Here is a 21,935-nt window from a genome sequence, read left to right as displayed (position 1 = left end):
TGACGTCATGGGTGACGCCCCCTCGGGGGCGGGATCTGGCGGGAGAGCTAGGCGGTGACCGCTCTCCTATGAGGAATTCCATTGGTGCTTTGCGGGCGGCGCCGGGCGGGTGGGCGGGACCCTCAGAGGTTCGTCCCTGGCTGATGACGTAGCGTGAGTTCGCGGGAGAAATTCGAAAGTGGGTTCTGTGTTCCTGAGGAGGTGAAGTGAAGACTCTTTTCTAGGGAATGGAGGGTGGAGAGGCCGGGCGACTTGGCACGGCTGGGAGAGCTTGGACCCTGACTCGTCCCCACGGGAGCCGCCCACGGGGCGCCGTTGAATGCCGGGTGAGGCGGTCACTATCGAGTCCCAGCCTGGTCATGGTTGTCTTAGGGGCTGATATAGAACCAAGGCTCCTTTGTTATTTAGGGACACAAAATTCTGATCAGTCCAAAATTCGGCAAGTGAAAGTAATGTTTCTTGCAGTTATTTGTCCTGGTGGTGTCTTAACAGGATGCTTCGTGGTTTGAGCGGTGCCGGGGAGCGAACCTGGGACTTCGGGCTAGCTCGGGTGCTCTCTCATTGAACTGCTGTAGCAGCTTTTCTCAGAAAGCAAGGTCGTGGCACGGCTTCCCACTGCCTTCACGGAAAGCTCTCCCTCTCGGCCTAACAGAATAAGGTTGCGTACATCCAATTACTGATGACTCCAGCCTTGACGCTCACTCAACTCTCCCTCGAATGCTTCTTTAGGGATCAGGCTTCTGCGCATTCTGTTTCCGGGTTGGGCGTCACCATCACTGAAGAAGCCTTGTTAGGAGCCGTTTGTTGAGCTCCAGAACCGAACTTTCTAATTCAGTAGGCAAGAATAGGACCTGAAATGTTCATTACTGCCTAGTTTTCCTGTAGTGGTCAGGTCATGGCCACGGAAGCACTTGAAGATATGTACTCATTTGTGTGCTTCTTTGGCATCTCTATTCAATTCACCATCGATAATTTCAGATTTCAAAATTTGGCCATATATATTTTTATCCAATAACAGGATAGTTACAGTAGCTGCTGCAACACTGTTCAAAAGAGTTTTCTTCCTCAGCATGGTGGCCTGCTGCCTGTAATATATACCAGCTACTCCAAAGGCCGAGATGGGAGACTTGTGCAACTTGGACAGGTCCTGTCTCAAGCAAACAGAAAGAACTGGGCATGTGGAAGCATTAGTACTTAGCTTACATAGGGCCCTGTTGTCAGCTCCTAGAGGTGGGGAAAGAAAGGAAAGATGTTTCCTTGCAGAGGTATTATAATAATGCGTGTTTGGTCCTATGGTGGGTTATGTTGACTAAGGTATAAGTCAGCCCTCTGTAACTGGATCCAGCCAGCTGTGGATTGGAAATATTCAGAAAAAAATTGTCCGTATTGAACATGCAGATTTTTTTGTTACAATTTCCTCCTTTTTTAGACAGGGTCTCTCATCTATGTACTCCAGGCTGTCCTGGAGCTGTCTATGTAGACCAAGTTACCAGGCTTGCCTTGAACTCACAGAGACCCATTTGACTCTGCTGCTCCTGCGCTGGAATCAAAGATGTGTACTAGACAGCACGTGGGAGGCAGAGGCAAGCGGATCTCTTGAGTTCTAGGCCAGCCTGGTCTACAGAGCTATTTCTAGGACAGCCAAAGCTACACAGGGAGACTCTATCTCAAAAAACAAAACAAAACAAAATCCCAAAAAAGTACACAAAAAGGTGCATGGCACCAAGCCTGCCTGCTTTCCTTCCTTCTTCATTTCCTTTCCTTCCTTCCCTCCCTCCCCTCTCTCTATCTCTCTCTTTGAGACAGATTTCTCTGTGCAACAACCCTAGCTATCATTTCTTAAACAATACAGTTTAATCATTCACTGTTTACATATCGCGTACAATGCATTAGGTATGAGTAATCTAGAGATAGTTTCATGTATGTTGGAGAATATGCACCTACTCCTATATTATATACAAAAAACTGTGACATTCTATATGTCAACTCATGTAGCCCCAGATGTTGGTTATTTGTGGTCCTGAAACTAGCTCCTGGATACTAAGGAACTATTTGAACAGGAAAAATGTAAGACACAAGGGGGCCATCTTGTGGTGAGTTTAATTCTTTAGAAAAATAATTGAATTTGAGTTCCAAGGAGCAAAACATTATTGAAGGAAAAAAAAATTCACTTTCTGATACATACTAAGGTACCTAGAGAGATGTTTACAGATTATTAGTAAATGTAGTAGTTTCATCTTCATTTTCATCTTCCATTACTCAGTTGTGTCCTCTACGACAGGTACACTTTTTTCGCTTGGTGGCTAGATAGACTGATAGTCTTTGGTTTCTATCTCTAATCAAGATTTATTGAGAGTCTTTGTATTTGATACTTATTCTTTTTGTCAGGGCTGATTGACCATTCTTTGCTGTTTTTCTTTTTAGAGGTTATAAATTGTTGAGTAAAAACTGATTGCTTTCTGGACCTGACTGGTTTATAATTTCAGAAGGAACAATGGAAAGTCAAGAGTTTATTGTAAGTCTTAATAATTTTTTTTTTTTTTTTTTGTGGGGAGAGGGATGGGGGACAGGACTCGTGTATCCCAGGCTGGCCTCAAACTCTTGATGAAGTTTGATGAAGTATTATTGAATATTTTTTGGGGAATCAGGAAACAACATTTTTCGCTTTAAGACCTGCCAATGGTGACATTCCTGCCTATAGTGACACATTATTTGGTCTTAAAACCTTTTTGTACTCAGACAATATCGAAAATAGCTAGATTTTCATACTTGTTTCTCTATTCAGTCTGTGATTGAATCTGGCACCGTATATAATGCTTGGAAACTCTATTCTTTCACTAATAGAGGGGGAATCTAAAGGCAAAAGCAGTGTGAAATCCTTCTGTCCTCAGGTGCTGTGAAGGCTGGGTAGACTTTCCAGAGTCTTTGGACTGTGTTCAGAGAGCTACGTGAATAAGGAATGTGTAACCCAATAATTGTTTTTCCTTCCCTCTGATGATGAGGCAGTTTAAAATTACTTTTGATGCTCAGTTAACTAAAAGACTCTTTAGGCCTTTACTTGCCCTTTCTTCCTTTGCCTTTTGGTTCTACCTGCCTAGTCAGCTGTCTTCCTTTCCTTAAAATTGTTTGTTTCCTTTTTTTACATTGAGGGTTAAACTCAGGGCATCTCGATGCTGAGGATGCGCTCTGTCACTGAGCTCCACCTCCAGACTCTTTCACTGACTTTGTTATTGTGGTGATGCCTGTGCTATTATTTTGATATGGGATGTTTTATTTTTCTATGGCCTGTAAACTGTAATATTAAATGTGTAAATAGCAATGATTTTTTCTGTACTTTTGGAAATAAGGTCCTATATACTCATCAAAAGATGAAGAAGTCAAAAGTGTGGCAAGATGGCGTTCTGAAGATCACTCACTTAGGCAACAAGGTGAGTGCCAAGCAGTTGACTGTGGCGTGTAACAGCTGTGTTCTTGCCTTTTGATTGCGCATTAGGATAACTCTGTTGATAATAAGATGTCAGTTATGGCCGTAAATTGCCATGGCGTGAAAAAGAAATGTTCAGATCATTTTCTTATGTTCTTTATATATTATGAAAGTTCAGTAGTAAGCATTACTCAGTCTGTTTTGAGTAGAGAGGCTTACGATGAGCGGTCATAAAGCTTTCAGTCTACCAGTTTAATTTGTGCCACTCCCCTACCAGTTAGGCGTTTAGTCTTTAACCGATGGTCAGACTGGGGAGCACAGGTACATCTTACCCAGGAGTCCCAGCTGAAAGTGCAAGAGTCATTCATGAATTTAGATATGGCTCCAGGGCCTGTTTCGAGGTAAGTCCCCCCCCCCAACCCTCCACTCCCCAAGGCAGGATTTCTCAGTGTAGCACTGGCTGTTCTGGAACTTGCTCTGTTTACCAGCCTGGCCTCAAACTCAGAGATGCCCTGGCTCTGCCTCCTGAGTGCTGGGATTAAAGGCATTTGCCACAACGCTGCTCTAGCCAAGTCTTTTATTTTTTTTTAAAAATGTATTTATTTATTATGTTATTCAGTGTTCTGTCTGCATGTATCCCTGCAGGCCAGAATTGGGCACCAGATCTCATTACAGACGGTTGTGAGCCACCATATGGTTGCTGGGAATTGAACTCAGGACCTCTGGAAGAGCAGCCATGCACTTAACCTTTGAGCCATCTCTTCAGCCCCTTAGCTAAGTCTTTTTTTAATATTAACCTATTACAGAAACTTGGTTGTGAGTTGATGATATCATGTACATACTAATGACAGTGATGGCGTCCTGATCAAGCACATGGTTTTAAGTGATGCTATTTAGGCCCTTCACATTCTATCTGTATTCTGGTTCTGTCATTGTAAGTCAGTGCTTCTAAACCTTCTGAATGCTGGGACTCGTTAATACAGTTCTTCTTGTTGTTATGGCCCCAACCGTAAAATTATTTTTGTTCCTACTTTATAACTGTAATTTTGTTACTGTTATTAATTGTAAATATTTTTGGAGATAGAGATTTGTTAAAGGGGTTGTTAACCCATAGGTTGAGAACCACTGTTGTAAAACTATCACTTACAGAAGCTTTTCAATAGGGAAGAGGTTATTTATCGTATTTTTAAAAAACATATTTGATTTGTTAAAATAAAAACTAGCTTAGCAGTCTGGAGAAATGGCTCAGTGGTTAAGAGCACTAACTGTTCTTCCAGAGAGCCTGGGTTCAATTCCCAGCATCCACTTGGCAGCCCACAGCTGTCTGTAACTCCTGTTCAGGGGATCCAACACCTTCACACAGACATACATGCGAGCAAAATACAGATGCACATAAAACAAGTAAATAAATTATTTAAAAAATTAGCTTTGACTTAAGCCTGCAAGTGCAGTGTATGCCAGCACACAAATATATGCACACACACACACGCACACACACACATTTGTTTTTGAGGTAGAGTGATGTGGGATTTTCCTCTGTATGCTGTGAATATTATTGGTTAATAAAGGAACTGCTTTGGGCCTATAGAAGAGCTATAGGGGAACAGAGCCAGGTGGGGAAAACTAAATGGAATGCTGGAGAAAAGGAGGAAGAGTCAGAGAGAAGCCATGAAGCTGCTGGAGACAGATGCTCTGAAACTTTGCTAGTAGGCCACGACCTTATGGTGATGCACAGATTAATGGAGATGGGTTAAATTAAGATGTAAGAGTTAGCCAGTAAGAAGCTAGAGCTAATGGGCCAAGCAGTGATCTAAATAATATGATTTCTGTGTGATTATTTTGGGGCTGAGCAGCCAGAAACCAACAAGCGGCCTCCTCTTCCTCCAATAGAGTCTTAGGATGTAGAGGAGGCTGGCCTTGAACTCAGAGAGATCCACCTGCCTCTGCTGAGTCTTAGGATATAGAGCAGGCTGGCCTTGAACTCACAGAGATCCACCTGCCTCTGCCTCCCAAGTGCTGGATTACATGCATGAACCACCATACCTGCTTTTATTTATTTATATGTTTATTTTGTATATTTATAAAGAAGACATTGGAGTTGTTGTTACAGGCTGTTGTTGTTACAGTTTTGTTGTTGTTGAGAGTCATTGGACATGAGTGCTGGGTACAAAACTCAAGCCATCTGGAAGCAGGTGTTCTTAACCAATGAACCATCTCTTTAGTCCCTGATTTCATTTTTTATTGGCCCCATTCACTGCATTCTAATTCTATTTTGTTCCCAATTTCATTCAAGGATCTTTCTGGTAGGAATTATGTTTTTTATTTCTCTCTCTCTTTTTTTTAAGGTTGTTAGGAGTATATATACTTCTTGAATGTGTAGAAGCTAGAAAATCCACATTGGATGTCCCCTTCCACCTTATCTTTTGAGACAGGGTCTTTCACTGAAATTAGAGCTAGCTCACCAATTCCTGGACTGGCTTCCTGTCTCCCCGTCTCCCTCACCTCTTCTAGGGATGTAGGTCATACCACCATGACAGACTTTTACGTGCTGAGAACTGATTTTGGGTCCCTTTGCTTGTCAAAAACTGCATTACTGAGCTATTCCCCTGTGCCTGAGTGTCTATTCCTAGGCTCTCATGCTCATTGGATGTAGTAACATTTGAAATAGATGTACTTTCAAATTCAAGTTATAGAATGTACATAATTCTTTTATTACATGATATACTTATATCATAAATTTTGATTTGCTATTGAAGATACTTAAGAAATGAAAAGGAAAAAATTGTAACTTTTTTCTTGTTTTATAACAGGCAATTCTGTATGATGACAAAGGAGCATGTTTGGAAAGTCTATTTCTTAAGAGCCTTGAGGTATTTTAATGTGTTTACTTTCCTTGAAATTTAAAAATTTACTTAGATACTTTTTTATGAATGTTGTTAATGGCTTAGTTATAGTACTAAAGCTGATAATTATAGCCTGTATTATTGTTCATTTATTATAGTTGTACCTTGTGCCAACAGCTTTTAGTTATTTCATTTTAATTTTTTTGACAATGTTATGATGTGTTTACATTAGGAATACAGCACAGAAAGGTTTAGTAGCTGTTTATGCTCATAGAGTGCTGGTTGCAGGACATATCAAACCCAGGTTGTGATTCTAGAATCTATTAGGTGAGGTTTTGTTGTGTTGGGATGGGACGAAAGACTTCATGCACATGAAGTAGTGTGTTCCACTATCTGTCATTAGCCTTCATGGTGGTTGATAATCTTTGAAATTATTCCCATTTAAACACTTTCTCAAAAAAAAATTACATTACACACATAATATATTCAGTGTTTTCCTTGTGTTTGAAGAAGGAAAGGAATTGCAAGCATTAGAACTGCTTTTGTCTCCTTTCAGACTATAAAACACCTTTTATGCAGCCCGTGACCTGTGTCCACGTCTCAGCTAGAAACATAGATCAGCGTTGTTTTGAAGATTAGAAATTACCTATTATAATGTCATGTGTTAAAATTCATACTGTTAACATTACTTTGTGGCTATTTGGCCATGAAATCTTACATCATTAATAGAGGTTGTTCCTTTAGATTTATGAAAAGAGGGTCAAGGGGAGACATTTTCTTGGTAGGTGCTTAATTAATGTAACTACTGTTATTTTTATTCTACGTAGTTTCATTACTAAATGTTTAATATGATAAAGATATATTTTCTAAGCTGATAATCTTAATGTTTTACTCTAGAGTTGGTGACTAATAAAATGACTAAAAAAATACTCTTTTTTTTCCAAGGCAAGTGGTTATGTATGTAACTAACCTTAATAGTATTTGTGATAATTGTGAAGCTCTGCTTCACATACATTTGTAAGGATACAGAGTTGATAACTAATGACTTTGACTTTTTTAAATATTGCATTTAGTTGTGTGGACTCTAAGTGAGTTATGTGAAAGGAAGCTTTCCGCTGTCTTGGTGACAAAGGGCCTCTGCAGCACCACAGAATGAATGGCTGAAGAACAAATTAGCAATGCTTTTATTGCATTATTATCATTTTTGTATTTTTGATGGTTAATTGGCATGTAATAATGAATAGTTGAAGGATTTAGTTACTGACTGATTTCTTTAGCAACTAGGTTGAATATTTGTTGGATCTTGTTCATTGCTAGTGAGGAAAATAAAACGACCCAAATGCAATTTTGATGTTTATTTTTTAAAATGTAGGTGAAACCTGGCGATGACTTGGAAAGTGAGCGTTTCTTAATCACAGTTGAGGAGGCAAAGGCTGCTGGAAGTAGAGGTGTTAAATTGGGCGGCCCTAGAGAAGTTCTGGAGTCAGGTCCAAGGACATTCATATCCTCCAGCCGGTCTCTTGGGTGTCAGCCCTCTGGCTTAAAAAGGAAGGCTACTGTAAGTTTCTGTGTGAACACTAATATTTCAATGTATAGTTAAAAAGTTATTTTTGAAACTGGTAAATTTTTATGATGGTTTGCTGGTAAAATGGTACCTCATAGTTTATTTAAGTGACACGACAGTAGATCCAAATTAGGAAAGTCTTACTAATGAATGTTTATATTTTAATTCAGCAAAAATTTAAATACTATTTACCTTGGGCAAAATATACGTATCTGTTACTCTTTTTAGCAAATTTATTTTACATTTTCCTTAGAAATAATGGTATCATTAACGATTGTTTTAATGTCTTTAGGGTTTTCAAATACCATATAAGGTACCAAAGAAAGTGACTGTTACAGAAAATGGTGAATCCACTGCCTCATTTGATGATTTGAACCCTGGCTCGACGCTTCCTCCCCCGTTCTCTAGCACACTTCCTTTGTTTTCTACTGTTGGTGAGAAAGATATAAATTATACACTGGCAGTCAATGAGAATACCTTGAGGAACAGAGAGAGAAGCGACAGGCCTTTCTCCCTTGTGTCTTCACCCTTCAGTGTTAACTCAGACATACTAAAGAGAGAGGACAAGCTTTGCTCCCCTGTCACCTCTGCAACCCAGCATTCAGATGCTTTACTGGGCAGTGAGCCCACGAGAAGTAATAGCTTGGAATCTCACTGTCCTGGAGTTTCACAAAACCTCAGGAGCAAAGCACAAATATTAGCTCTTCTGAAGTCTAAATCAGCCAACATGAGTAAGAATCTGATTTGTGAGATTACAGGACCTTTTCCTAAGATACACCCACAGGGGTGCTCCAAAACCACTTCTAAGCTAGAGGAAGAGTGTGCTGAGAGAAAGAGCTCAGCGAATTTACTCTGTGAGCTACAGGCAGAAAACCCCACAAGAGCTACAAGCCGGTGGAGCATGTATTTACCCTCCCAGAGATCGCCTCCCTGTTCTCCGAGAGATGAGAATGATACAGAGGACAAACCTGAAGCCCAAGAGGATGTGAACATTTTTAATTTGTCTGAACTTTTGGTGGAAAAAAAGGCAGAGCTCTTTGAAACATGTGCCAAAAAGGGAGAACTGTACAATGAAGACAAGCCAGTAGACAATAGTTGCCAGAGCTGGAATCACAAGGAAAACTTAGGTGCGCCTCTGTTCTGTGAGAACAACAACTTACTGGTTAACTGTAGTAGTAAAGAAAATGTTGATTTATTATCAGAACCTGACATTCACAACAATAACAAAGTAACTTCTAATCAAAATGACAAGGAGTGTACGGAAGCTTTGCTTTGCACTAGAGAAAGTATTCTGGTGGCAGATGCAGATGCCACACTGGAACAAGAGTGTATGTCCTGTTCATCACCATTGCCAGAAGTAGAACATAAACACATTGAAGTCGAATCTTCTCTAAGTAAGAACTCTAGCATCTCTGATGACATTGCAGACGTGGAATCTAAAAGTGATGCTGATAGAGGAAGTCTGGATACTATTCATAAATCTTCACAACCTTTTCTGGAAGTTTCTTTTAATCTGAGCAATTTTGAGGACAGTGACACTGATGAAGCATCACAAGAGGACGACAAACTTTCCCAGGACTCAGAGAGTAGAGAAAAGGAAATTTTGCCTACAGATGATTCATGTGTTCTCAAGAGCTATGGGGATATAGGCTGCCAAGAAACTGCCTGGCAACCCTTGCCATTCCCATCCTCTGCCAGTGGCAAGCCTAAAGACATCCTTCCTGCTAACGAGACGCTGCTGTCAGAGTTTTGTGATAGAACCTGTGTTGGTTTTTACACAGGACCTCACGAAGATGCAAACCCTAGAGAAGCAGTGCCAGAGTGGGGTGGTGACACAGGGAGCAGTCTGGACTCATCGCAGGAGTGGAATGAGGATGTGCCAGGAGATAGCAAAGAAGATGGTAATAAATCTATCCAAAGAGATGGGACTAATTATGGTATTGTTTCACCTTCAAATACACCCAAAGGTATAAATACACGTTCACATATTCCTTATTTTTTAAACACAGTCACTACTCCGTCTCCTGAAAACAGTGACCTGTTCTCAGAAGGTACCCAGCCTCAACCTTTTATTTTGGGAAGTCACGTAGGTCATGAGCAGCTTTTATCACCAGTCTCTACCAGTGGCGTTAGTATCCAGCTATTGAAAACCACTCAGCATCAATCTGAATGTCGTGAATTAGATGAATCCAACACCCAGGTTTCTAGTTCTTTATTTTACCCGGTAAGAACAGAATATCCTATTTACAAAGACACTGAAGCATACATTCCTGAATCTGAAGATTTAGGGAGGAATAGAAGTTTGTCATGTGATTGTTTTGAAGTGGAAACTACACAGAGAGGCAGACAATCCTCTACTTCTGGAAATTCTTCAGAACTTTCTGAAGTAATAAACAATATGTCTCTTTTAAAGTCACTGTCTGAGCATGGCACAACTTTAGGAAGCTTGGCAATACTGAAGGAAAATCATGCCTCCCAACAGGAAGGTCGGCACATACAAGACCCAGATGTCAGTCCTGAAGGTTAGCGTCACCTGTCTTATTTTGGTTGTTCCCTTTGTAGCTCAGAAAAAGGGAAGATACTGGTAGTCTGCTGTATTAGAGATTTATATATGTGGTGGCTGAGCATGGTGGCTTATTCCTGTAATCTCAGCACTTGGAAGGCAAGGCAATAAATATCAAGGGAATTCAAAGTTCTCTTCAACTAGAGTGGGTTTGAGGCCAGTCTGCTACGTAGGACCATCTCTCAACAGTTGGGGTCGGGGATTACAGAGTGTAACCTGTATGTTTGGTAATGACAACTTTAATAGAGGATAATATAGTGATGACTGAGTCTCCTTCCTTTCACAGTTCCCCGGTCTACTTAACATCAACCAGTCTCTAGGGCATCCTTCCTGAAATGCCCATGCATATGCAGAACACGCCGATAGGAATAAGCAAGGATATGGCCAGATTAAGCATACTAATCAAAAACCGTGGTACTTTCCCTTTACATGTTTATACCCTGACCCTAAGCCTGTGGTACAAGAGTGTCCTCTGCTCCATTCTGTAATGTTTCTTTACTCCCACAGTATGAAAGGGCCCTGACTCAGTATGTTTTACTCCCTAAATTCTATAGTGCATACCCGATAGTTGCCAAATTATCAAAACAATGTTACTGTCAGAAAAAGAAAAAAACTTAGCAATTTTGTAAAGTTCACAAGTCCTTTGGGAGTCACATTTTAGCAAGTGAAGTTGAGCCTCTCTTAGATTTCATAATGATCCTGCCATTTTTATGAGCTCTCCTTCCCTTTATCAGTTTTTCAAATGGGTATTGGTCTTTATTATTGATTTATAAGGAATTTTTATGTATTGGCAATATTAATCCTTTATGATAGCTGTTACGTGTGTGTGTGGTTTTTTTTTTGTTTTTTTTTTTTTTTTTTTTGTCGGTTGGTTGGTCTTTATAGACAGAGTTTTTGTGTAGCCCTGGCTGTCCTAGAACTTGCTCTGTAAACCAGCTTCGAACTCAGAGATCTGCCTGTCTCTGCCCCCTGAGTGCTGGGTGTCACCACCCAGTTTATGTGTGTGTGGTTTGATTTTTTTTTTTTAAAGATTTATTTATGGGGGCTGGAGAGATGGCTCAGTGGCTAAGAGCATTGCCTGCTCTTCCAAAGGTCCTGAATTCAATTCCCACCAACCACATGGTGGCTCACAACCATCTGTAATGAGGTCTTGTGCCCTCTTCTGGCCTGCAGGCATACATGTAGACAGAATATTGTATACATAACAAATAGATAAATATTTTAAAAAAGATTTATTTCTGTATGCGTGCTCTATCTGCATGTATGACTTTATGCCAGAGGACGGCATCAGATCCCACTATAAATGGTTGTGAGCCTTCATGTGGCTGCTGGAAATAGAACTGAAGACCTCTGGAAGAGCAGCCAATGTTCTTAACCACTGAGCCATCTGTCCAGCTTCAATGTGTGTATGTTTTAAGACAGCATCTTGTTGCATAGCTCTGACTGATCTGTAATACATGACAGTAAATGAACAACACTCTGTGATACCCAATGTTAAAATTAAATCTTATTTTATTTTTCTTTGGTTTTTCAGACAGTATTTTTCTGTGTAGTACTGGCTGTTCTGGAACTCACTCTGTGGGCCATGCTGGCCTCAAAGTCAGAGATCCACCTGCCTCTGCGGGAGTTAAAGACTTATGCCACTACCACCCTACTTTAATTTTAAATTTTTGTTCATATATGTTAGGTCATTTTTACTAAAAGTATGAGAAAATTACCATACATTCTGAAATTCTTTGAAATGCTAAATTTGATAGTAGTTGCAGTTTATTTTCTAAAAAATTTACTATAAAATTAAAATCAACATGAATAGATATAACTGATCTATAAACTGAAACAAGCATAGCACTGTAATATGAAGATTTGGGAAATGCGGTATTTGAGAACATTCTTTCGTCCATTTGGAAGACAAGATTGTTGTTGCTTCATGTTAGTTGAGGTCATTGTATTCTGTGTTTAACTTAAACACCAAACTTTGAATCACTGGTCACACAGTACATGCAAGGTTGGCTTTCTGCATATCTCTGGCCGGAACATTTTTATCTACTCAACATGTAATTATGTCTTTATTTAAACACTACTTTATTTAACTTTTTTGATGATTTATTAACATTGAACTCATTGCCGACAGCGTTATGAGTTGTGCATGACCAAAACAATCCATACATATTTTCTCTGCAGCAGACACACTTAAGAACAATAGATAGTGAACCAGACGGTATAATGGTGCAGCCTTTAATTCCAGCACTTGAGAGGCAGAGGCAGGTGGATCTCTGAGTTTGAGGTCAGCCTGGTCTACTGAGCTAGTTCCAGGACAGGCTCCAAAGCACAGAGAAACCCCGCCTCGAGAAACCAAAATAAACAAACAAATAAATAAAACAAGGAGCGCTATGTAGCACTAACTCTAGGGGACTTTAAAATAGTGAAATCATCAATAAAAACAGATATACGAGGATTTTGGTACTAAATATACTGAAAACATATTTCTGAGTGTAGTATAAAGTGAGGTTGAGTGTTGTCTTGTTGGGAGTGTGCTCATGCTATGCTGCTGGTCGGCCACCTTGTCAGTCTTATGCTCTGCTTTCTTTTTCACACCTTCTGACGTGTAGCTTAGCCTTGCTGTAGGTCTCAGTAGCACATCATTTTTCTGTATGACATCCTTTCCTATCATACTCTGAGTTTGGTTTAACTGTGTGGCTGTCTTCTTTGTTGTTCCCTTTTCATTACTACTGTGTTCCTCAGTGCTGCCCGGGCATTTCAGTACCTGCCTTAATTCCAACACTGCATGGCAGATTTCTGCTCTAAATAGTGGTTTGCAGGCCAGCAAATATAGCAAAGTTCCCAAGCTATAGTCAGATGGATTTGAGATAGGTTTGACTAGACTGGTGCCCCTCTTGTCCCACTGTGGTTGTGCATACAATAGTGTTAATTTTAGTTTTCTTAGTTTTCTTGTTCTTAACAATTGGGCAGTTCTCAACAATTTTTAACATTTGTAATATAGGTGATAAATATATTCTGTTGACTTAGAATATATTATTTTTTAAATTAGGTGCCAAAAAAGTTGCAAGAACCTATCCCCACTAAGACATAGTAACCAGTAAGGGAACTGGAGAGATGGCTCAGCAGCTTCAAAGAACTTGCTGCTCTCGCAGAGGATCCAGATCTGGTTCCCAACATCCTCTCTGACCTCTGTAGGCACCCAACATGCACATTGCACACTATATGCCCACAGACAAATACTCCTGCAAAATAAAGAAATTTATTTATTTATTTGAGCCAGGGTCTCTCTATGTAGCCCTGACTGTCCCGGAACTCACTGTAAACAAGGCTGACCTTGAACCTACAATCTGTCTACTTTTGCTTGCTGAGTACTGAGTACTGGGATTAAAGGCAGTGGCCACACATGGTCTTAATTTTTTTAAAGTAATCAATAAGGTTTTCAACTTAAATATTTTGAATTTTTTGCCTTAAGAATGTACCAGTCTATATAGAATAGTACCCTGAATCTTTACTCATACTCCAGATTAAACCATTAACAAGACATTCCTTTTTAAAATGTGTTATTTCAGTTTTAGAAGTAAATAGTTTTGGAAACATTGTGATCCATATGATGAATAAGGCTGTTTAATTTTTCCATCCTAGCCAGGAACTTACCTGCCACAGTAGTTTCTCATATGCTAGAGCGTCCTCTTGAGCAATGGACTTCTCAGCAGGTACATTTCTTTCTCTCTCTCTCTAAACTACTATGTGTTTCTTTGATAGAAAATAACGATATTGCCGTAACTGTATAGTATATACTTTGGTCATACTTTGCCACCTCTTATGCCCCCTTCCTAGTATTTATGCGTCTCTTACCATATAGTTGATAAGAGCTTCCTTAGTTAGGGTTGTTACTGCTATGATGAAACACCATGACAAAAAACAAAAAGGAAAGAAACGGAGGGGAGAAAGGGACTTATTTGGTTTATACTTCTACATCATAGTTCTTCATTGAAGAAAGTTGGGACAGGAACTCAAACCGGGCAGGAGCTGATGCAGAGGCCATGGAGCAGTGCTGCTTACTGGCTTGTTCCCCTCGACAATGCTCTTGCTTTCTTATAGAACTCAGGACCATCAAGCCCAAAGGTGGCACCACCCACAATAGGCTGGACCCTTCATCAATTACTAGTTAAGAAATGCCCTACAAGCTCTTCTGTAGTTCAGTCTTACAGAGGCATTTTCTCAATTGAGGCTCCTTCCTCTCTGATGACTCTAGCTTGTATGAAGTTAATGTAAAACTAGCCTATAGCATAACTGATCCCTACTCAGCTTGACACATGAACACATTGCTGCTAAGCTATAACCTTCCTTTCTTGTTAATTCCCAAGATCATATATTAATATAAAAACCACAATATAAAACATTTTAAAAACTTAAAGTTTCATAGTCTTTTCAAAGTGAAACACTTTATAATCAATCTCTTTAAACAATCCAAAATCTCTTAAAATACAGAATTCCCTTAAAAATTTAAAGTTTTTAAAGCATGGGCTCCTGTGAAACCAATAAAAAGTTAAATACTTACTTCAAGAGGGAAGAACCAGAGCACAGTCACAATCAAAGCATAGCAAAACAACAGTGTAAGTAATTCAGCGTCTAATATCTGGGACCACTTCTCAGGCTCCACTCTGCAGCTCATACAGCTTGTCCTCTGGGCTCACGTTGGCTTCACTTACACTTGCTACTGTTCCTGGGGCTCATCCCATGGTACTGGCATCTCCAAAGAGTAGTTGCCAGCAACTGGCAAAAAGTTACAACAACTGGGTTGCACTTTCATCAGTAGCCTCTCTCTCTTCTCTGCATGACCCCTTTAATCCTGGGCCTTCAACTGCTACTGAGGATCCACCTTCACCAGTGGTCTCTCTTGGCCTCACAGTGCCAGGCCTCAGTGCGTCATGCCTTCACAACTAGTACCACGGGTGATTCTTACACTACCAAGTTCAGCTGCCAGCACAAGTTACAACTTTGGCCCACTTCTGGAGCACAGCTGTGTGCTGACTCTGAGGAACCACTTCCCAGAAGATTTCACCTCAGTGGTGTTGGTCAGATGTTTTAAGCACAGCTGATTCTTCAGCAGCACCAGCTGACCAGCATCCATTGTCCCAGCAAAGCAAGGGTTTACTTTAGTGGTTCCGGTCTCTTGGTGATCGCAGCTCCAGCTGACCAAGCACCACAGATTCTTCACACATCTGAAACTTCACAAGCGAAGTCTCCACTGCCTACACTGCTCTCAACATTCTTACTTTCCAAGCTCCTTTAGAGCAGCCTACTGAGGTTTGAACACTCAATGGCTTTTCCAGTCCAAAGTTCCAAAGTCCTTTCACTGTCCTCCCCAAAACACAGTAGACTGGGTCGGTCGTTACTCATCAATTACTAAGAAAATGTTTACAAGCTTGTTTACAGTCCAGTCTTGTGGATGCATTTTCTTAATTGAGGCTCCCTCCTCTTTGATGACTCTAGCAGGTATCAAGTTGATATAAAACTAGCCAGCATAAGAATGCTCTGTAATTTATACTAGAATTGTAGCAGGACACAAGGTCCCAAACTCTCTGGATTCATGACTCTCCTCACAATTAAGTAATTTTTTTAAACAATGTTTCTTGTCCCAAAGAAATGCCTGACAGTCCGTTTGTTGAATGCTAGCATTGAATGGTAAGTATGCCTGTCTTAGTAACTTAGCAATTCATCCCAGGTGAGCACGACTTGAAATGCAGTGTATGCTGCCCATCAGGTACTATACAGCATTTTTCTCATCTGAAGCTCTGTGAAAAAAAGCATATAAGTTTGATTGTCCTTTCAAATGATATTTAGGATATTTATTCCTAAGTAATAGTAGATTCAGAGTGTCTATAGTTACTGTTTTGTTAATTCATCCACTCATTAGAAATAATTTATTTAAGGACATTCTTTTGGCCCTTTTAGCTCTTTTATTTTCCTGTATCCTAGGTGGGCTTTGTTAAACCCCATGTGGCGTAAATGCTAAAATCCTCAAGGGGGCAGCAGAGAAAGCCATTTGAACCTGAAAGCATGGCGTAGGTAGGCAGGCATCAAGTCACTGAGGGAGTAAGTCTGCTTCGCAGTCACACTTCAGAGCAGAAGATTCACATATATAGGGCTGTGGAGATCCCACTGTCTACCTCATGGTTAAGTCTGACAGTGTGCAGACTTCTCAAGCAAAGCAAAGTGCTTCATTTCTTCTCCTGTTTTGTGTTTATTGATTCATTTCTGTATGACATGGTGGGGATTCTTAGACAAAGTAGAAAGGTCTGTGCACTCGAAGGGCTTAGTGTACAATAAGGAAGAACATTTATGTATGTATACAGTATGAATATATGTGTCATATGCTTACAAAATTCTTATTTTTAATACTTTACCCATAGCCTGTTGAGTTTCAAGGCCATCAGGTGAAAGGATCAGCTACTAGTGGTGTAATGGTGAGAGGACACAGCATACAGCTAGGATACAGTCAGCTTCCAGATAGCGTTGAATATGAAAACTTCATGACATGTACTCCAGTCTGGACACCAGAGCTGCCTAGCGCTTGTGTGCAGACTGACTTCCTACAGGTAAAAGTCATTTTTATAGTTGCATTTCACCAAGTTGTTTTCCTTTACTACATTTTGTAAATCCTTATAGGAAAGGAGTCCATGGGTAAATTAGCAAGAACCATAATAGCTCAAGTCAGACTACACAAGACTCTCCTACTTTCTGACTTGTTGGCATGTTTGTAATTTTCTGATTTAACCTCCTTTCAGCAGTACCAGATTTCGAGGCTTTCTACAATTACTGGGGTAAATCAGCCTACGTATTACTAGTTTTTTCTCTAGTGAGTATGTTGGTTTGCTTTTTTTCTGTGTTTCCAAGTCTGTACTGTTTCCCACTCATCATAATATTATAATTTATGGTCACCATTGCTTGAGTTATTGAAAAAGAAACTTGTTGTGTGTAGTGGTTCTTGACTGTGAATCCCAGCATTTGAGAGCCTGAAGCAGGAAAAAAATTTGTTTGAGGCCAGGTTGGGCTGTATGGAGACTTCTAGGCAGTCAAGGAAAAAAGAACAAAAGAGGAAGAGATTTGCATACTTGTGTCCATTGCCATATTTCTAATTATTGTTATATGCTAATTATGGTCATAAGGTATGAATTCTGAGTTTGTCACAAAATGACTAGGCCTCTCAAGATAGACAGTGTCTCTCAATAAGTGTGATGGATTGCTAATATATGGTGGTCTCTGAACTTAAAGATATACTCTCTATTTCATCTCTTCAGCCTGTTTTTTGATTTTTGAGACAGTGTATCACTCAGTAGCCGGGCTGGCTTGGAACTTACATGTAGTCCAATCTAGCCTCAAGAATTTAGTGATTCTCCTGCCTCATCCTCCAGACTGCTGGGATTACAGGCATGAGCTAACATGCACACCTCTTATTCCTAATCTGTAGTTTAAAATATTTTATATGCGGGCTATTATTCAAGTAGGATAATTTTTCATTGTGGTTTTGATTTGTAAATTCTCTGTTGACAAGTGATGGTGAACATCATTTCATTTATCTGTTAGCCATTTGCATAGTCAGTATTCAACATTTGTATAATGTTTGAAGAAATTTGTTTAGAGTTTAAAATTGGCCTGACTAAATAAGTTTTAGCTCTGGCTGGGTTATCTAGAGAGACATTGTCTCAAAAAAGGAAAAGAAAAGAAAAGAAAAAAATTGAGCTATATGTGGCCGTGTACCAGGGGTACATAATGAGATTCTTGAAAGAGAAAGAGAGGTAGGGGGAAGGAATGGAGGCAGGTAAGTAGGCCTATCCCAATCATTTACCTTTTATGTCATTTCAGTTGTGGTGTTGAATTTGAGCCTTTGCTTTGCGATTGTTGACGCTAGGCCAGCTCTCTACCTCTGGGTTATCCCCCAGCACCATTTGTCACTTTCAAATCCGATTGTCTTACAGTCTCTTGTCAGATAATACTTTGACTGTACTTTCTCCATCCTGTATGTGGTCTCTGTTGTTCTCTTTTTTTTTTCTATGCAGAAAGTTTTTAGTTTCTTAGAACCCCTTTTACTAATTTTTCCTTTTATTGCCTCTATACTATTGGGTCACATCATCTCCAGAATGGAGTCTGTTATTACTGAGCCCTCCAATAAAAGGGATAGAGAAATATGTCCCATTTCATTAGCTACTTGAAGATCATGGTGACCTTGGCGAGAACAATGCAGTGAAATAGTATGCATAGTGGCCAATTGAGAGGGAATTAAAGAATGAATGAGAGATAGGAAGGTAGAATTATGGCTAACTCCTAAAAATGTATATGTCTGTCAACCATTCAACTCCCACCTTCCACCCCTTCCTTCCCCACCCAGGGCTGGGAATCAAATCAGGATTTCACACTTGCTGGGCAAGTTCTCTGTCATTGAATTATATCTCCAGGCAACAAACAGATATTTGCGTGAGCAACTGCCTACTGTCTATTGTACTGTCAAAATAGGCCTGGGAATAAAAGAGGCAAATTCTTGTCCTCATAGAACTTACATGCTAATAAAGATAAACACATAGTACCTGGAAGGACTTAGGTGCTCTGAGTAAAGTAGAGCCATGTAAGTAAAGTCAGCCGTCTCTGATAGGTGACACTGGAGTAGAGATGAGAATGCCATGCCAGTATCTGGGGGGAAAGGAATTTTTGGCAAGAGACAGTTGTCCAGTTTGTAGAATAATGTGGAGTGAGTGAGGGACAAGGAAAGTGACAGAAGTGAAGCCAGAGACCAGGCCAGAGGCCTGGTCAGGTAGGGCCGTGGAAGATACCACAAAGCAGTCTACATTGGAATAGACTGGGAACAATTAGAGGGTTTGGATCAGTGAAGAAAAAAGATTTAGCTTAATTTTTAGAAATAATTCTGGCCAGTTGTGGAAAAGGTACTAGGTAGGGGAATAGGGTGGAATACTTAAGAATTTCTTCTTTTATGTGTATGAGTATTTTGTTTGCATGTTTGTCTGTGTACATGTATGTCTTGCATGTCTGGTGCTCAGGGAAGCTAGAAGAGGTGTTGAAGTCCCTGAAACTGGATAGTTGTGAGCTGCCATATCAGTACTAGGAGCTGAAAAACAAACACTACTTTTAATTGCTATGCCATCTCTCCAGCCCCTTGTTTGGTTTTTTGAATCACAGCCTCACAGTGTAGCCCTGGCTGGCCTCACTCACTATGCAGACCAGACTGATCCTGAACTCTCAGAGCTCTGCCTGCCTCTGTCTCCAGAATGCTGAGATTAAGCGCATGCGACACTGTGTCTGACAGTTCTTTATTGTTATCTTTGCAAAGCCTAGAGTCACCTGGGAGGGGGGAACATTGATTGGGGAATTACTCAGATCAGATTGGCCTGCCTGTGGTCATATCTTTGAGGAACTGTCTTGATTGTTGATTGATGTGGGCAGTGCCATTCTTGGGCATGTGGTCCTGAGCTGTGTAAGAGCCAACAAGCCAATGAGGATTATTTCTTCAAGGTTTCTGATTCAGTTCCTGCATGAGTACTTGGCCCAGCATCCCTTAGTAATGGGCAGTTACCTGAAACTGTAAGCTGAAACAAACCATTTCCTCTCCTAAGTTGCTTTTATGTGTTTATGATAGCAACTAAAGGCAAACTAGAACAGCATCACGTATGACTGTCTTTAGGTTTTGATTTTGGGCAAAAACTGCAGCACAACTTAAAACTATTGTTCTAGTGACTGTTCAGATCTGAATATATTTAAAGAGTCCCTGCACTTGAAAAGAATATCTTAAAATGTATATCAACTATGCATAACCCGAAATCCACAAACATGAGAGAAAACTGCTCAGACCTTGTGTATGCAGAAATATGGTTTGCACACATGAGATGGAACTTGGGTTGAGCCCATTAGAATGGAAATTTACCCTCAGAACTAAGTCTTCATAATGGAATCAGTCCAAATCAGAACGCCATCCACTTCACAATAAACCTTTTGTACTTAAAATTATTGTTTATAATAATAATATAATAAGTTTTTGCTAGCCTGTCCTTTTTGGTGAAAATTCTATAGTTTTGTTCCCAATGTGCTTAGAATAGTGACTTCTGGAATAGAGGGTTCTAGAATTCAAACTAATAGGAAAGGGCGCAGTAAGAACATCTTAGTGATTTTCTTTTTTCTGGACAGGTGATTTCACCAGAACAAAAGATCTCTGCATCGAGCTCTGCACCTACTTTTTCTTTCAACACGAGAAGTGAAGACTCTGTGCTTGAGTTCTCTGAGGAATCTCTGAGAGCAAGGACTTTCCCTGGTGACCTTTGTTTTCTCTGCTGTTATCTGTGAGAGTGTTACTGGGCTAGAAGTGTCAGGGAACCCACTGTCTCTTCCCTCAGACTTTTTTCTGTTATGGATGCTGTTCCAAATGTGTTTTCCTTTCTATCTAGTTCTTGCTCCCTCCTCTACTGTCTCTTCACTGCCTCTGAAAGTCTCTACTGTCGAAGGACTTCTTGCAGCTAGACGGTGGCATGTGCCTTTAATCTCAGCACTCGGGAGGCTGAGGCAGGTGGATCTCTGAGTTCAAAGTCAGCCTTGTTTGCAAAGCTAGTTCCAGGACAGCCAGGGTAGTTACACAGAGAAACCCTATCTCGAAAACCAAACCAAAAAAACCACAGGCACCATATAAAATGCCAACACTTGGCTCCTCTTTCCTGTTGTGAAGTAGTTCATAGCAAATGTCTCATGAACACCACTGGTTGACCTTGGCGTAACTTCTTCATCTCCTGATTTTGCTTTGGGATATTGTCGGTATCAGGAACTCTTCAGTGACTGATGTCATCATTGTTCCCAGGCCTCAAGCTTTTAAATTTATTTTGACTTTTCTTATGAGTCATTTTCTCCTTCTTGAAAACTGTATTGTTTAATAGTATTGCTTCCCACTGACTTCTCTTTTTTTTTGATAATTTCATTTATGTATTTTTTCCTAGTCTGAAGTTATAAGTGATTAGTGGTTTTTTGGTTGTGAATTGATGATTAGTATGAAAAAAAATTAATGTGAATCAGTACTTGAGTTGGAGTTGACTTCATGGTTATGTCTGATTGAAGGCAGGTGAAAAAAGGGAGGGTAAGAGGAGATGTGAATGGGATGTGTGAGATGGTATTATAATCCCAGCTCTCAGGAGACAAGGCAGGAGGATCAGTACTTAAAGGCTAGCCTGGGAAGAGTTCGTATGGGGGGAATACATCCTCTGAAACAGGCATGAATCTTTAGTTCTGTAATGACGTTTTAATTTTCTGTCACTGTTACTCAATTAGGTTGTTGGATTATAACAGAACACTTCATCTAAGAATATTCATTGACTCACTTACTGCTCTCCTACTTCCCAAGTGGTCATCAGAATTTATTCCCTATAAAATAGAGACTGTCAAATAAAGTAAAAATCTACATTTTTAGATAAAGACTTTAATAGTATTCAATTCCTATGCAGTTTTGCTGATTCATTAATCTATCCAATAGATATTTATTGCTTTTTA

At 40.0% G+C, this 21,935-nt stretch overlaps 1 protein-coding gene across 6 annotated transcripts in view; it reads left to right on the top strand.

Moving 5' to 3' along the window:
* The first annotated feature begins 140 nt into the window (after positions 1 to 140).
* The window catches only part of Zgrf1 (zinc finger GRF-type containing 1), a 57,900-nt gene continuing 36,105 nt past the window's right edge, over positions 141 to 21,935 (top strand). Inside the window, exons 1-9 of one of the 6 annotated variants that reach the window (XM_087897598.1) lie at positions 141 to 201; positions 2,425 to 2,515; positions 3,348 to 3,428; positions 6,235 to 6,294; positions 7,640 to 7,825; positions 8,124 to 9,732; positions 14,037 to 14,107; positions 16,811 to 16,996; positions 20,592 to 20,715. In XM_087897598.1, coding sequence (XP_087753724.1) covers positions 2,495 to 2,515; positions 3,348 to 3,428; positions 6,235 to 6,294; positions 7,640 to 7,825; positions 8,124 to 9,732; positions 14,037 to 14,107; positions 16,811 to 16,996; positions 20,592 to 20,715 — 2,338 coding nt within the window. In that variant the 5' untranslated portion in view covers positions 141 to 201; positions 2,425 to 2,494. Of the gene's footprint in view, positions 327 to 507; positions 659 to 2,424; positions 2,516 to 3,347; positions 3,429 to 6,234; positions 6,295 to 7,639; positions 7,826 to 8,123; positions 10,354 to 14,036; positions 14,108 to 16,810; positions 16,997 to 20,591; positions 20,716 to 21,935 lie in introns of those variants that run through there. The other 5 variants (XM_087897595.1, XM_048456767.3, XM_087897596.1 and 2 more) reach the window with 5 other exon arrangements.

Source organism: Myodes glareolus, chromosome 17, assembly GCF_982192425.1.
Source record: "Myodes glareolus chromosome 17, mMyoGla1.1, whole genome shotgun sequence".
Taxonomy (NCBI): Eukaryota; Metazoa; Chordata; class Mammalia; order Rodentia; family Cricetidae; genus Myodes; species Myodes glareolus.
This window is presented reverse-complemented; position numbering and strand designations above follow the sequence as displayed.